Here is a 15,541-nt window from a genome sequence, read left to right on the forward strand (position 1 = left end):
ATCCCAATTGATAGAGTCCTCGTTTATTGAAGCACTCTCAGACTGACAAAATAAATGACAGCAAGGAAGTACTTACTTCTAATCTGTTTCATAACAGGCTTCAAAAGATCAAGCCACACCTGAAAACAAAAGAAGGTGCTGTTATCATCTCTGAACTGCTCGCAAAGGAGCATTTTTCATTGCACTACTTAGATTATCAGTTACTTCAGTTGTTCCAGCGTGGTCATCATGCTCTCCCTAATTATATGTAGTGGGTTCCCTCCCCAAAACTCTGGAAGATGCCCAGGAAGCAGCACTGTTAATGGGCTGTCAACACAGCACAGCTTTTGAAGCAGTACAGATTCGAAGAGCTGAGAAACAGTGAGGAAATCTCCCCCTCAGTTGTCTCAGATACCAACAATCACAGCATGGTTGGTCAGGAACCATTCATTTTGTGGAAAAAACAACTGAAATAAGCAGTTCAGAAAAAGACAGTCCTACGCCGTACTCGTGGTCCTCACCCGAGTTAATCTCCAGAAAGGCAAGTGAAGGAGGCTGGTGCTTGCCTCTGAGCTGGGAATGCTGGGCAAATGGAGAAAAGAGAAGGCGGCAACCTCCTGGTTTTGGGGACCCAACAGGAGTCCCACTGTGAGGCCTGGGCATAAATGTGGAGCTCCCTGCATGGCCCCATGGAGAAAAAGGAGCCTCCATCCCACCACCACCACCTGGGGGAGGAATGTCCTCGCAGGCCAGGGCCCTGAGGCAGACACAGCGCAAAGAGTGGGCGGGAGGAAACTGTGTAACATTTCCTCTTTTCTGTAGAGCTGGGAAGTTCAGGCTTTCTCAATTGGGGGCAGTGTAACTTCTGCATATAGTTTACTTTCACCTGTTTTTTAACAGCCCATTTTTCAGAACGGGGGGTGGGTCTTCCCTTCGGCTCTCAAAAGAGCCGCAGTGTGTGGAAATACAGTTTTCAGAGCCTAAACCCCTGTCCTGCAGTCTCAGTCTGAAGGGATGGGGCAAAATGTTTTGGAAAGCCGAGGGACAATCACGCAGAAGGTAAAAGCCAGACAACTTGCAGGGCCTGGAGAAACGCGGCAGCTCACAGTCCTCAGCCGGTAACTAACTGTGCCCAAGATTTGTATTTTGTTATCTCACTAAATTGCACGTAGCCTCCCTTGGAGACATCTGGAATCTGTGGAGGAACAGCCTACAAACGCCACAAAGGTTAAAGCCATTAAAAAACAAATTAACCAAGTCTTCCTCTAGAAAAAGAATATGTACTGAAATGAACACACCTTTGACCTTTAATAATTTTAGATTATGCAGAGACTGAAACATACTCAAAATATCCATTTTAGAAAATCACCAGAGAAGCCAGACAGGAACAGGCCTGTATTGCTGCTTTAGCTGCTCCAATGCTGTTTGCTTTTTTCATCATTACTCATATGAGTGATTCCAATTAGCAAAGACCTCATATTCCTGCCCTTTCACACCCGCCAATGTTTCTCAATGGATTTTTTTTTTGTTTCTCAGCCTATGAAAGTTTTTTTCGGAAGGGCTAAAGAAACTTGGTTATCCAAGAATAGGAATACAGCGTTTATCACACGTTAAACTGGTTTTGACACTTTTTGGCATTTCAGTAACTTAAAACTGTTTTGTTTCAGAAAGCTGGCATGAACATAATCTGCAACGAAGGTCAAGGACTTTGCCAAGTTTAGTGGGAAAAAAACCCAAACTTGAATATGAAACAGGCAGTTTACAAGAATATGGGAGTAATGTATTTTACTTGACACACACAAAAAAAAAATCTTCTCTATCCATCCAGAGAAAGTTTATAATACAGCATGAGCATGGAAGTGCGTCATTCCTTTCTCTACTTTCCCAATCATCCTACAAGCAAGTTACAACACCCTTGACCAGACTGCTGGATACTAGAAATGTGTGTGTTGAATGTGTGTAGGGAGGAAGGTGGGGCAAAGCGAAGTCCTTACCACTATCACCAAACCCAGGTAATCAAAACTTATGCATCACAAAACTCCCACCCTGTACCTAAAAACAGCCAATCCGAGACTGGTTTGTAAACTGGAAATGAAAAATAGAGTGAGGAATCAGTTAAGCTGTTTTCAATTTTCTCCAGAATTACAAAGGCTAGATCATTTATCTTTTAAACAAAGTCTGGCATTCAGCGATAGTGACCGGATTTCAGCAGCTGGAGAACTGGGGCAGGCATCAAGTGTGATGAAACTCTGTGAAGCCTCAGGCTTGGCAACGGTGCCTCACTTCTCCTTGTCCCAGCAGTAAGTGCAGCCCTCAGACCCTCCATGTTCACCTCCCATGCAGATCTTGTCTGCTACATGCACAGCTCAAGCGTATACAGCTGCCATCTTGACATACAACTGTCAATATGTCTGGAGCCATGCACATTGAAACAAACACAGCTGAACTGTGAATATATGACTTCACCTACACATGATTACATCCAAACAAATGCATTCTAAATATTTATTTTTCCTTTTACGTTGCACTTTACATTGGAAAAGCAAGTCATTCTTTTCAAATGATATGACTGTCATGTTTTATAAGTTTATACGAATGTGTGTTTTATTTCTCAGACACACCATTAACTGTGATTTTTTTTTTTATTTGCACAATGCTCGAGTTCTACATTATGGCCATTATGAAGCTCAGAAAGTTTTAAACCCCACAGGAACATTCACCTCAACTGTATCACACAAACTGGTTTCTGCAATTTAAGTGTAAATATTACTCTCAGAGTGCTGCTCCACATTGAAATGATTCATAATCAAATCTCCTACTTCAGAGTTTCTGTGAGTTGCTTTTAGGTGGTTGAAGGCATTACTTCCACTGAATCTCACCATTCTTGGGGCACAGCTGACTAGATGTGGGCAAGATTGGGGGATCTTCCCCTTTTTCAGAAGCAAACCAGCAGGAACACGGACTGGTGCTCTCAGATACTCGGCTAATATTTCCTTTTGCAAGAGTAGGGGCGAGGTGAGTTACCACGCTGGATGCACGGAGGCATTTTCCTTCAGGTCAAACAGGCAATAGCCTTAGGGTGTTTTCTCCACCTTCCTCTTCATCAGAGCCCTGGCCTCCCCATTGTGATTGTGTGGACATATTTCCAGCCAGTCAGTTCCTGCCACTGCGAGGGCCTCAGGCACTGGCAGCCCCTCAATTTCTCCTGTGTTCTGCCTCAAGCAAATAAACCATTTTGTTTTCAAAAGACTGAAAACTGTTAGTTTACTTCAGGTCTCTGAGCAAAACACAGAGGGTCATCTATTTGAAACTTAATGACCTGTGAAGTCGAAAAGGTCAATCAAATGACCTTCTCTATTTTCTAGAGAACTATAAAGCAACTGTAAATACACAAGATATTAGGATTTCTTTCAGCTTTACATACATACACCAGGAATGTCTGTATGTCATTACTAACGTGGCTACATGGACCCTCTGTTGTAATAGTACTGTACAGTTGCACTGTTCTGAAGAGTTATGTTAAGCTCTCAAGTTACCTAAAGCATTAGCCAAGGATATCTGGCAGAATCTGAAACTTTCTAGTAAACTGTGTTTCATGTAAATCCAGAAGCACTGTGAAGCAGATCAGTTTTAAAGATTGCTGTCCATTTTTTAAAATTTCGTCTCTAATTACAGTTAGCCTAAAACATTATGACCACTAGTGTTCTGTTTTAGTGTCTATGTAAGCCTGCACTAAGGCGTGACAACAGATTACTGTGGCTGCAGAATAATCCTCTTTTGTTAAGAAACATTGCTCCTTACAGAAATTTTATATAGGTGGACATAAAATACATTTTTTTTCTAATTGCCCAAAGCCATCTCCTTTAGGTCAGGCAAGCTATTGGTGCAGAATTCAATGAACAGGAAAGAAACCCAGTATACACCAGAATGTACTGGTCAAACAATCCAGATAACTAGCACACATGCTAGTAGGTCACACAGTAAGTCTAAAGTAAATCAAACTTCAGAAAGTAAGTCATTAGAGACTGAGAAGTCATTAGCCTTTGGCTCTTTCTGCTACATGATACTGTTTCCACCCTAGAAGTATTAGTGCAATGCCTGAAGGTTGCTGGCAGCTGTTTTGAGTCCAAAGTGTCAGGACCAGGACACCTGCCTGTGCCACACTGCTGTCCAGACAAGACTTTTGTCAATTTATTAGGTTGTTTGCTCGTGATTTCTTTTTTATTAACGTTATTATATTTTACCTATCAATTTTCTTGCCCCACAATGTTTTTCATGGAACTATGTCACAATCATTGCATCTTCTCTGCAGAGAAAGATTTTACTATTCCCGCATTCCAAATTAAGCAGGACTGGAAAATCAGAGTTGAGACTCTGCAACAGTCCAGCCTTTGGCTTCTCTACTGCAACTGATAAAGATAAAATGCTTTTCCAACTTGTGTGTGAATTGGCTGCTACTTGCAATACAGATGAAATCTGACAGAAGTAATCAGGTTTTATAAACATTTCTTTAACTCCAAGCAGGCAAGAACATTTTTTTAAGAGAGTCCATTTTTTCTTTTGGAGATTGAGGATCAAACATAACTTATAAGTAAGGAGCAGGAGGAGAAAATAACAGTGTGTATGTAGATGAAAATAAGCTGAAAATTAATCCTGTTACATACCATCATCTTTTTATGATCTGGAAACTCAAGGCCAAAATAGTCGCCTTCAACAAGGTTCAGGTGGTTGCAAACAGCATCATGCAGAACTTTCCCTGGAGCTCTTTGCTGTAAGAGGAAAAGAAAGCCTAGGGTTATCAAGATGCTTTTAATTAGTGGCAGAAAAATTGCTATGCTAAGAAATTGTCCAAACACCACTGTCAAAACAGTTTACAAAATCAGCGGATATTCCAAACCATACCCACAGGACAGTTGACAATAATTACACTGGTTTTAAAGCTACAGAAAATATCCATCCGTCCATGGACGGCAGCTCAGAATCCACCTTTAGTGCATTTTAATTTTTGAGGGAAAAATACCGTGAAATAGAAGAGATAGAAGTGGGGGACTTGGGATATAGTTTTCTTATGTCTGCCAAGGCCAATTTCTACTGTGAATTTCACAAGATAGCTATTTCATCCCATGGCCCTTCAAGCCATGTCAGGTGGTGCTATGTACATCTGTGTACCACATGGGGAAACCAAAATGTTCATTCACAGACCTGTCATACAAAACACAAGGGTCCAAGGGTTTGCTGGACACCGCTTGATACTCAACAATCTCAAGTCCTGGGTTCTAACTTCATACCAGCTTATCCTGAGCCTCCTGCTGTGAGGCACCCAGGCTGGTCAAGGCCCGTCTGTGCCACCCTAACAGAGTTGTCAAGTGATTTGGAGGAGTCAAGAGCAAGCCTTTCCTTCCACACACTGAAAGTCTTCCTTCTATAAAGACCAGATGTTCCAGCCCAATATTAGCTCCCAGAGCCCATTGCTTTGCTGATTGTAAGGATTCTTCTCATCAGCACGTCAGTTAAATCCACACCTGCAGCAAATACTGTAAATTACAGCTCACCAGCAAGTCTTCAGCAAAAAACACTGTTTCTGTATAAAAAGGCCAATCACTGAAATCAAATATTTTTGTTCCTTGGACAAATGCACCTATTTTAACTCAAGAGGCCCTGAAACACAGATCTCCACTCACTTCAGAACAAATAACAACCCATCAAACTGCACGAACTCCAGTTACAAGAGACCCATCACAAGGGCCCTTGCACTCAACCTACAGATTGGCCCTTTCCTCATTTGCCCAGTAAGTAATTACTGGAGCAAAATAAAATAGTAGTAACCAAGTGAAGAAAAGAAAACCATTAGAGGCGGGTAGTCTGCCCGACCTGGCTCAAGCCTGAGCCTGAGCCCGAGCCCAGGTCCTGCCATCTCCAGGCAGTGCCCGTACCAACAGCCTACGTACTGGTGGGCAGCTGCTCAGTCCCACCTATGTCACTGATATGTCACTGCGGAGTTTGGTTTCTGTTTCACAGGAATACCAAAAAACAAATCCCCATTTTTTTCCCCACCTTGGGCAATACCTGGCGTTCAGCCACAACCCTAGGTACAAAGAATCTTTCCAAAGGCAATTTATTTAACATTGTCTCATATGAATTGTGAAAAGTAAATACCCAGTAGCGATGCTTACATGAGAGAAATCAAAAGGATAATGTTTTTCTAGGGAAGACACAGGATATATGTGCCACCATAGCGGTGCTGTCACGCTGGTGACACCGGACATGATGACCAAACCCTTCAGCACTGGCTGGTCTTAAAAGAAGGGAGAAGACAAGCTCAACTCCCGAAGAACTCGCTGAGCAGGTTTTTGCCCAACATACACCCAGTGCCTGTAACAGACCTATGCCACCAGGAAGCAATGTTCACTTGGATTATTTTATTAACGGTTTGTTGATGTTAGCTATAGAAAACATTAGCCTCATGAATATTGTCAGAAAACACATCAAGAACAATTGCATATACAAGTACTAATTTCTTTAAGCATTTGTCATAGCCAACTTCGCAATAACTAAAATAATTCACACCAAAATGCCAGATAAGAGGATACACAGAGGGCAAGGAGAAAAGACGTTTGTTTTTCTAGACAGAGCACTGGTGTAATGCCATCCAAAATAAATCTCAAGTGCAAACAAATTTGAATACACTCACTTCATGTTCTCCAGCTTCATTAAACCAAAAGCAGCCCTGACGATCACTGCACAGCCTGCACTGGCCATCACGCCTTGTGTGTCAGTTCTAATAGAAAGCTTCCCACATTTTCCACTCCATCTATCACTATACATAGGCACATCCAAACATATATTGTCTCTTAATGAAAGAGTTTCCCAGTAAGTGCATTTTGTTGCAGGCAATAAAAAGATAGGTCTAGCATAATAGCGATATTAGTTTACTGCTCTGAAAGTACACCTACAAATGATTTAGAAACTTCGAGCAAATGCTCCAGCTCCCAGAGTAGTCTCAGGCCTCCTCAGTTTGGCTGTTAAAACCCGTTTAACAGCCATCTGAAGAGCAAGAGGCAGAGGATGCTTACTTTCATCCTTGTGTACAACCAGAAAAATGGAAAAATGCCTGTGCATATGTATATATATGTCTTACTAAAGTACCTGACAGACTCGTGTCTGACAAAGGCCAAACCCCATCGCTCCTGCCAGGAAAAAACAGGTGACTCTGGGAGCATGGGAATTTTTGACCAACAAGAAAAAAAAAACAGAGCACCCACCTGTATTACCACACCACCCAATGTTAGCTGAGGAGAGCAAGCCTGTCTGATCTCAGACCATGAGTAAAAGCATCTGACTAAAACCTGCTGAGTGTTTTCACTACCTAAAGTTTTTTTCTTATACGCATTTAGTCGATGGAACGGCATTCTTGTAGCATTTATGTCACTTGGCATTTTCTCTGGAGTGTGCCTTGGTAACATGAAATGCTTCTTACTCAAGTATTTGTAAATGAGATTATTATTCTGAACTCATCTTAGCTTTGATCAGTCTACCTCAAAATAAAATCTGACAGTTTATTCAAGGGAAAAACTGGGCACATAAAATCTGCTGAGATTTAGAGCCTGATGACATTCCGGTCTTGCAGGACCAGAAGAAGAAGTACAACATCCACAAAAGCAGGGACTCTTCAGTCTCACAGAGATGTTGATTCAGTGCAGTTCCATGACATCCCTACTAAAAAATTTAAACACAATAAATTAATATTTCAGTCCACTGGGTATGGAAGCAAACCAGCAGTCACTCAGGTCACAGAAAACACGAGCTGACAGAAGAAGCATTCAGGAATGAGTGCGCCACACCGATGACATCATCTGTAGCCAAGTCACGTCTGACTTGAATGTGGTTACAAGGCATATGGGACAACACAAGATTTCCCCAGAACTTGGAAGACGTTTTCCAACCATCAAGAGTGGCCCTGCTGCCATGCATCTGACAGCGAGCACAAGGCAAGCTCCATCAGCTCCCACCCCATGGCTGCATCCATGTCCCATAAGCCACAGCTTGAACACTCTCCCTGCTCAATGCTGGCACAGGTCTGACCCATGGGGGCCCATAAGCCCCCCCAAAACAGCTACGCATGCATGTAAGGTTACAGGGTGGGGAAAGGCTGCACTACAGCCTGTGCTATAGGAGAGCCCTTCCCTGCCACAGTGAGAAAGCACAGGCCCATTATGTGACCATCATGAAAGCCTCATACAGTAGGATGAGGAAAGGTCATCAACACGGACAAACATGGACGACATGGGAAAGGAGAGCCAGGAGACTTATCTCCTGCTCTCCCTGAGCATCACTGAATGAGAGCTCACACCAGGGAAGGAAAAAAATGCCCTGAAGGTGACGATAAAAGGAGGAGAACCAGGCATGCAAGTGGGACATTGATGTCAAAGCTGCCACGATGAAGGCTGGTGGCAAGACTATACCTACGACCATTTGCTTCCACAGATGCCACACCATAAGGTAGCCAGGGAAAGGAAAGAGTACGGTATACTGGTGGAAGGTCCCATGCAACACCCGGGAGCTGGGAAGCAGCTGCAGTGAGCAGCAGAACCCTGCTCCTCTTTTTGTTGACAGCCAGATTCTTGTATCATCAATGAAGAAATACTGCAGCTCCAAGGGCAGTTCTCCCTACCCTAAAACCGCTGTCTGAGCACACTGGCAATGATTTTTTTTTCCTTAGCAATACGGTTGTACTCTTTTACTCTTGATGACAAGGAGCCCAAATGCCTGTGTTACAGTGTCCATTTTAGATGAGGTGAATCCCAGCTGTACTGACAACAGGGAATTACTATTATTCTCTTGAGGTGGTATTTAGTAACACCAAAATAACATCATAAATTTATTGCAGTGAAAAGAAGCTCACTGATTTCCAGCTACACATCCTTATTGCTTAATGCATTTTGAACTGGCCTTTCATTCAGCTCTGTGAAATCACATTTTAAAAGTCACTTTGCATTTTCAGGGAACGTCGGGCCACTAAGTTCTAAATTATGAATAATGTGCATCACCACATTTAGCTGCAAGCTATGAAGGTACCCAAAGTAGCCTGCTTTACGCACTGTGCATTCAACATTTGCTGTCTGCTCATTATTTCAGTCCTACTCAATTCAATCTCCTTCTACTCCCACCAAAATCCAGCACAGTACGTTGCTTATGATCTTCCAGTGGTGAATATTTTAATAGCTTCAACAATTCTTTAATGTTCTAGCGATCACCAATCATTTAAAAAAAATGTCCCTCTACATACTTGTTTAGACCATTCTTTGGCACAGATTGCAATACAGATATTATTTTTTTTTAAAAAAAGAAAGTGCATACTAATATCTGGAAGATATCCAGGACTTTAAAAGAAGTGGGTTTGGACACATTCCCCCATGTCCAAGTTAATTTAGCAATTATTTCACTAACCATCTACCAAAAAAAAAAAAGAAGTGTCTGTTTAGGATCAAATACTGATTTTACCATTTTTTATCTGTTTAGACAATTAGTCTCAAATCTCAGATCAAACAGATCTTTAATTGAAAGTTTGTTTGTTTGTTTTTACATTACTGAGCAGTAATACCAGGTTAAAACCCCAAATAAAATACGCGCTTTCTTTGAAACATCTGAAAAATGTAAGCCCCATCAACATTTCGGTCAAACAGCTTCATGTGTCAGCACAGACTATTCTGTTTTCATTTTCTTCCTCAAAACTGCTACAAATGGATCAGGAAAAAAGTTTGTTGTGTTGTGGGTTTTTTTTAATTACACTTGCTTGTGCATTAGTAACAGCTGATAAGGAGAGAAACTAACTCCTTTACATTCATCTAAAAGAAAAAGGTACATTCATCATTCACACCTACCACAATATAAAGGCAGACATTTCGTCCACTAATGCCTTGTTCCTGTCACTTTTTGAGTGCTCAAAAATGAAATGTGACAATTTGGTCAAGCTAAATATTTTACAAATACTTAAATATTGTATTGTACAAAGTTTAAAATTGTATTTGTTTCTTTGCGAGAAATCACCTTGAAAACCCCTTGTACTTCAGATCAGTCTGATTCCCAAATTATTTTTAAACTCCGGTTTAACAACTGCATTGAAATGATTGTGAAAACTTCACCTAGTATTTTCATGACTATTTCTGAAGTCACATACAATCATAATCAATACCAAAAATAACAACCCCACATTCTTAACAGCATGAATTTTCTCAATTATTCAAAGCTGTTAAAAATTATGTACTTATCTACAGCTCTGAAAGGAAAAAAAAAAAACAACCAACAAACAAGTCCTCATGATAAGCAAATAGTATAAAAATAACCTCAAAGATGAGATTGAGCAACAGGGTTCTTAAACAAATAACCCTGCCAGAAATTTATACTTCAAAGGAGGTTTGAAAACTACTCACAGGAGAACAATGCTGTCAGCATCTGAAGACAAATTTCATATTTTAAACAGTTCTCCTTTCTGGTGTAAAATGAAATGCATAATTCATATTTAGCAAAAGTCTATTGCTCAAAGAGTGGGATTAAAAGCAATAAGTACTGTCCTGAGTGTCATTGCTCTGGACCTAACACTGCCAAGACACTTGGAGATCCTCTGCCCTTTTTCTCCTCTCCTCCCTTTCAAAGTGTAGGTGTTAATCCTGTAGGAAGGATTAGATGACTATAAAAATAGCTTTAGACCATAAAGATAGCTCTTACACCTAGGCTTACTAGTTTTTACTTTGCTGTTCAGCTTAGGCTGGGTAGTTTGGAAGCGTTGGACGAAGCATGATTTGTCACCCCTACATACCAGGTCAAAACAAACAGAAGTGGTGACACCTTTAAACAGAGCAGCCACACACTCCCACCACTACTTCTAAGTATGCAGATCCCAACTCCGTACCTACAGCCACCAGGTATCCACCCCATTTGGAGGAAGGGTGTAGAAGGGGCAAATTTTTCACAATAACCTAAAGGCACCTCATTCCTTTTAAGATATTTTCCGTTTGAATGCAGTTGAAGGCTCCATTCCTGGCACATATCCCACATGCTTTTGCACAGACTGCGCACATACCATCAAAGGCAGGATCGAGGCCAAATGCAGTAACAGAATAAGTCTCTTATGCTGCCTTAAAAACAGGCGATTGATCATCTGGCGTGTGTGTACAATAAGACTATTTAGTGTTCCTTTCTTTCAAGATTTTAGTGGACTGCTTCCCCACTTTATGCTCACCGCATAAGCTGTATTCCCTTTAATAGCAGTGCTTGCCTTCCATAGTCTCTGATGTACAGTTTGACACTTCAGTCAGTTTTGCTGGTTCTGGCATCTTTTTTAAACAGTGTGATTGTAAGATATGGTGCTTTTTACTTCAGGTGTGTCTTACTCCAAATACCTGCCAGTAAAAGAAAATGTAGCAGCAAAGTTACGCTTTTTTTCTCCCACCTATCAGCTATGTCAAACAAGGTTTCAAAAATGGCTATTTTAGGTATGTGATTGCTAACCAAAAATTAACACAGCAAACAATTATTGAGGCAAAAATACAAAGAGAAGAATTTTAATAACAATCTCATTAACTTGCAATTCCAGCACTTTCTTCAAAAGAAACCTGCAATTTTCTGCATTTGAACATACACAGATTTGTTATTGTATCCATGCTCTTGGATTTCTGATCATGACAAACTGGCTTATGTCAAAACATTTTCTAAAATAGGCAAAAGCAGAAGGATTGCTCTGACTAGACTTTAAACTCTCTTCCAGTGCCCAAAATCAACTATACTAGAAATAGCTAACAGTAAAATTCAGGTGAAAATGAAATACTTATCAGAAGAAGAAATAACTAAATAATCTTCTTTAATAGTTAAATAGTGTGGAAGGAAAAAGAAAAAAGATTATCTTGGAAAGCTAATGTAAATTATTAGGATGAGGTTATTTTCAGTAGTGCTTGGTTAAATAACTTCTTACAGAAGAGTCAGACTAATACAAAATTCAGCTGCAGTAAATCCTCAGGTAACTGTACATCTTCATACGTACAGCACAGTAAAGCTACTGGAACTGAAGGCTCTGCTTGGTCTCTTTTCACTTGGCTCATAAAATCATAGCTTTATAACTTAATGGGCAAATACCACCCACACTGTATTATCTATGCCATGTCAATGTGCAAGTGGGGAAATAAAAAAGAAGGGCTGAGCACCTTCAGAATTGAGCCTTTCATACCACAGACCAACCTGTCATCTTCAGGTGTAACGATCCAATCATCTGATTTCTTTGCAGTTCTTACAAATGCAAACTGATATTAATATCAATTTTATATCCACCTTTAAATTACTCTGATTTCTAATCGACAAGGAGTTTGTTACTGCAGGGCCAGCAGCAACTGCCACAAAGCTCGTGGAGCCCTGTGTAAAGAAAAAGAAAGGGGAAGAAAGAGGCAGATTCTTGTAGTCTGGAGAATTTCCTCCTCAGGTAGCTGTTGGGACAAAATCCCACAGGAAAATTTTATTTTGCACATCCATCCCACTGTCATCAATGGCAAAGGAAATCTGGAACTTCTCATCAGCTAAACACCACAAAACTTACAGACCAAAAAACATTCAGCCTTTGGTCACTGTAGTCTAAGTACACATCTGTTTATTACAAAATGTTGTTCCTGGTGAAAAGCATTAACAAAACACTTTGTGATTAGCTTCCCGGTTCACTGGTTCCTCTAGCTGTATTTATAGCGTTTTAACTAGCTGACATCTAACTATCAGTTAGAAAGTACAACTCGCCTTAACAGTTCTGTACTGAATTAAAAAAAACCCTACACTTGACACATATGCACCTAAAAATCACTTTATCAACTTTAAAGGGATGCTCTGATCCCCTCTGCTAACGAACTCAGCTGAAGAACTTCATTGTTACCTGCCTAAGGATCTTTTAAGAAATTGTCCCAATGGGGACAATGCATGCCTTCACATGAAACGCGAGCGTTGATCTCAGCAACTCCCAAAAAACCCTAAACCCCCAAACCATCAAACTGCAACAACAGGTCTCTGCACAACCTAATGAGCCCTCCGAAAAAAAAAAGCGCAAGCCATGTTTCTTGGAGTACAACTATTACTGCTAGCTTCCTTCCAATAGGTGTAAAATATTTGTGGGAAAGCAGTAGTGGCAGAGTGAGGCTTTTAAGTAACTGCTTAAAGCTGCAGAATTTCGCACACCACCACTCAGTTCTTGGAGACTTCCAGCGGGAGACTCTTGCCAGAGCCACTGTTACTAAAACAAAATTACTTTCCTTGAACATCATTTCAAATGCACAGCGTGGACAAGAAAAACGAGGCGCTAAAAGAACAATGAGAAAACTTACTGAAAATACATCATCTGACTCCCTAAATTAGCTTCTGCAAATGCTGAGTCATCTCTGCCTAATTTTACTAGCAAAACTAAAAAGTGGTTTGTGGCTGGTTCTTTATCCCGTTAGCCAGGAAAACAACCGTTGCTGGAAGAGACTATTTTCCTTTCTGAAGAGTATCATCTGCATGACATATTCCAGCTTCAGAGCCTTTACACTGAATGGTGATGACTTGCAAGAACCAGAGCCAGCCCGTCATGAATTTCAGATCTTGCAGTGCGTTGCAGGGCAGATGTATAAAGCAGTGCTTTCCTCACGATCTGAAATAAACTATTTTGCAAATCAGCACCTAAGAAAAATGGAAGGCAACAATACTTTTGTGCTACATGGCTTTTCTGAAACCAGGTGCACGCTAGAAAAGTTTCCCTGAAGAGCTACGTCTTGCTGAGAGGTGCGAAAAGGGAAAGAGTGACCCCAAAGCCATCACAACCATGACACCAAAACCCTTAGTGGAGATCCAGGGATGCCAGCAGGCCACTCTCAGACAAAGATTACCTCTGAGTTATCAATGTTCAATTGATAGCCAGGACATGTGACTGGGCAGATGTCCCCACGTGGCATAAATTGCACCTCCATCACGAGCCTCTGCCCACAGAGATGTGCCTTATGGCTACAGGCACAGCCTCCCACAGCGCAGGGATGCCCACAGCACAAGCCCAGTGTGTGCACTGCGGGCACTGGCTTCAGCAAACACACCACAAGACTTGTTTTCAGAAACTAGATGGGAGCTTGATGCCAAACTGATAGAACCTCATTTTTCAGAACGCTTTCTTTATGGAAAGCTGTTTTGCTGAAGCTCAACTCTGGAAGCAAGTATATACCTGTCAAATAAATGTTGATATTACTTTCCCTCCCTGCGAGCAAAAAACTGAATGAGTTTAACCCCCGGCCTTGGTGCTGTTTAGCAGCACACTGTGCTCCTTGTTTCTTGGGAAGAGCTACAACTGAGGCTCAGAACACTCATTAAAAATACCTCAGATTGAATTTCATAGCCCACAACTTCTGAAAAGGAATATAATGGCACCATTCAGTGCTTTCAGTATAATTCAGCATTGTAGCAGCCAGTGTGTAATTGGGGATGGAAACCCCAATCTCTGTGACACCCCCCACCCCTTGCCTCCCACTTCACCACTCCTCTCTGTTTCAAGTCAAAAATCGTCTAATCACCTTCTTGGGTTTTCTTTTTTTACCATTAAGTAGTGCCTGAGAAGAAAATAAAATCATTCTATTATTCAGACCACTTTCTTCCCTGGTCTGTTGTCTTTGCCTGCTCATTTTTCCTCGTTCTGTTTAGCCATAAGCAAACACTTTACTAGAATGAAAGAGTAAGCAATTCTAAAGTCATCAAATGTGAAAACAGAACCCTTATATGCAGACTGGAAACATGAGAATATGGAGTGTTATAACTATATGGGAGTTATTAACTACAAAACCAGATTAAGATGCAAAGTGGTTATTTACTATTTTTATTTGGATACGTTTTAGTTTAGCCATGATTCCAGTAAAAACCTCTGAAGAAGAGAAATCTAAATGCAAGAACTCTGGGACCTGGGGAAAAAACCGCAACAGAACTAAACAATGAGAGATGTTCAGGCAAAATATTAAATCCTAAATCTAAAGCAAAATCAAATGTAACAAGAAAAAGCTTCTGATAATCCCTGTTCAGCCCTGCATCAGCCTCAACATGACTATTAATCTGAGCAAGAGCTGACACCGTCCAGAAACGTATGTATTTTACTTTTTACTTTACTAAGGGAAGGAAAGCACATTTTAACAATAGGGTACAGAACGTTTCATGACCAGATTGCTAACTGGAAAGGACATTCTTAGACGAAGCATTCAGGCTGTGGCTGCTGTTAACCTGTAACGTACTTACATTACACCCTAACTCTTGCCTTCAGCCAGGCCACTGCTCCTGATGGATGCTCGTACAGCCATAATGTAAGGCAGAGTAAGGAAGGCAACCTTGCATGAAATTTAAAGAATTAAGAGTTCTGTAGGACCACTTGCCACTTGGTAGCAGCCTGTCTTGCAAAACCAACATGGACTAGCTAAGGAAAAGTTTGGCTGCAGCATCCTACTGTTACTCCAGATCGGATGTGGGGTAATCCTGTATTTTATGTGTGAAACTGAAACAGAGATGGTCCTGAATTCATTCCTAAAAA

The 15,541-nt window shown here is 41.0% G+C and overlaps 1 protein-coding gene across 5 annotated transcripts in view; it reads right to left on the reverse strand.

The window, feature by feature from the left end:
- The window catches only part of FARP1 (FERM, ARH/RhoGEF and pleckstrin domain protein 1), a gene marked incomplete at its 5' end in the record, with an annotated part of 172,875 nt that overhangs the window by 65,469 nt on the left and 91,865 nt on the right, over nt 1-15,541 (reverse strand). For all 5 annotated transcript variants that reach the window (XM_082481882.1, XM_082481879.1, XM_082481883.1 and 2 more), the window contains 2 exons: nt 77-119; nt 4,644-4,748. In XM_082481882.1, the coding sequence (XP_082338008.1) occupies nt 77-119; nt 4,644-4,748 (148 nt within the window). The remainder of the gene's footprint in view (nt 1-76; nt 120-4,643; nt 4,749-15,541) is intronic.

The sequence above is a fragment of the Vanellus vanellus genome (assembly GCF_965231255.1).
Source record: "Vanellus vanellus genome assembly, chromosome: 1".
NCBI lineage: Eukaryota > Metazoa > Chordata > Aves > Charadriiformes > Charadriidae > Vanellus > Vanellus vanellus.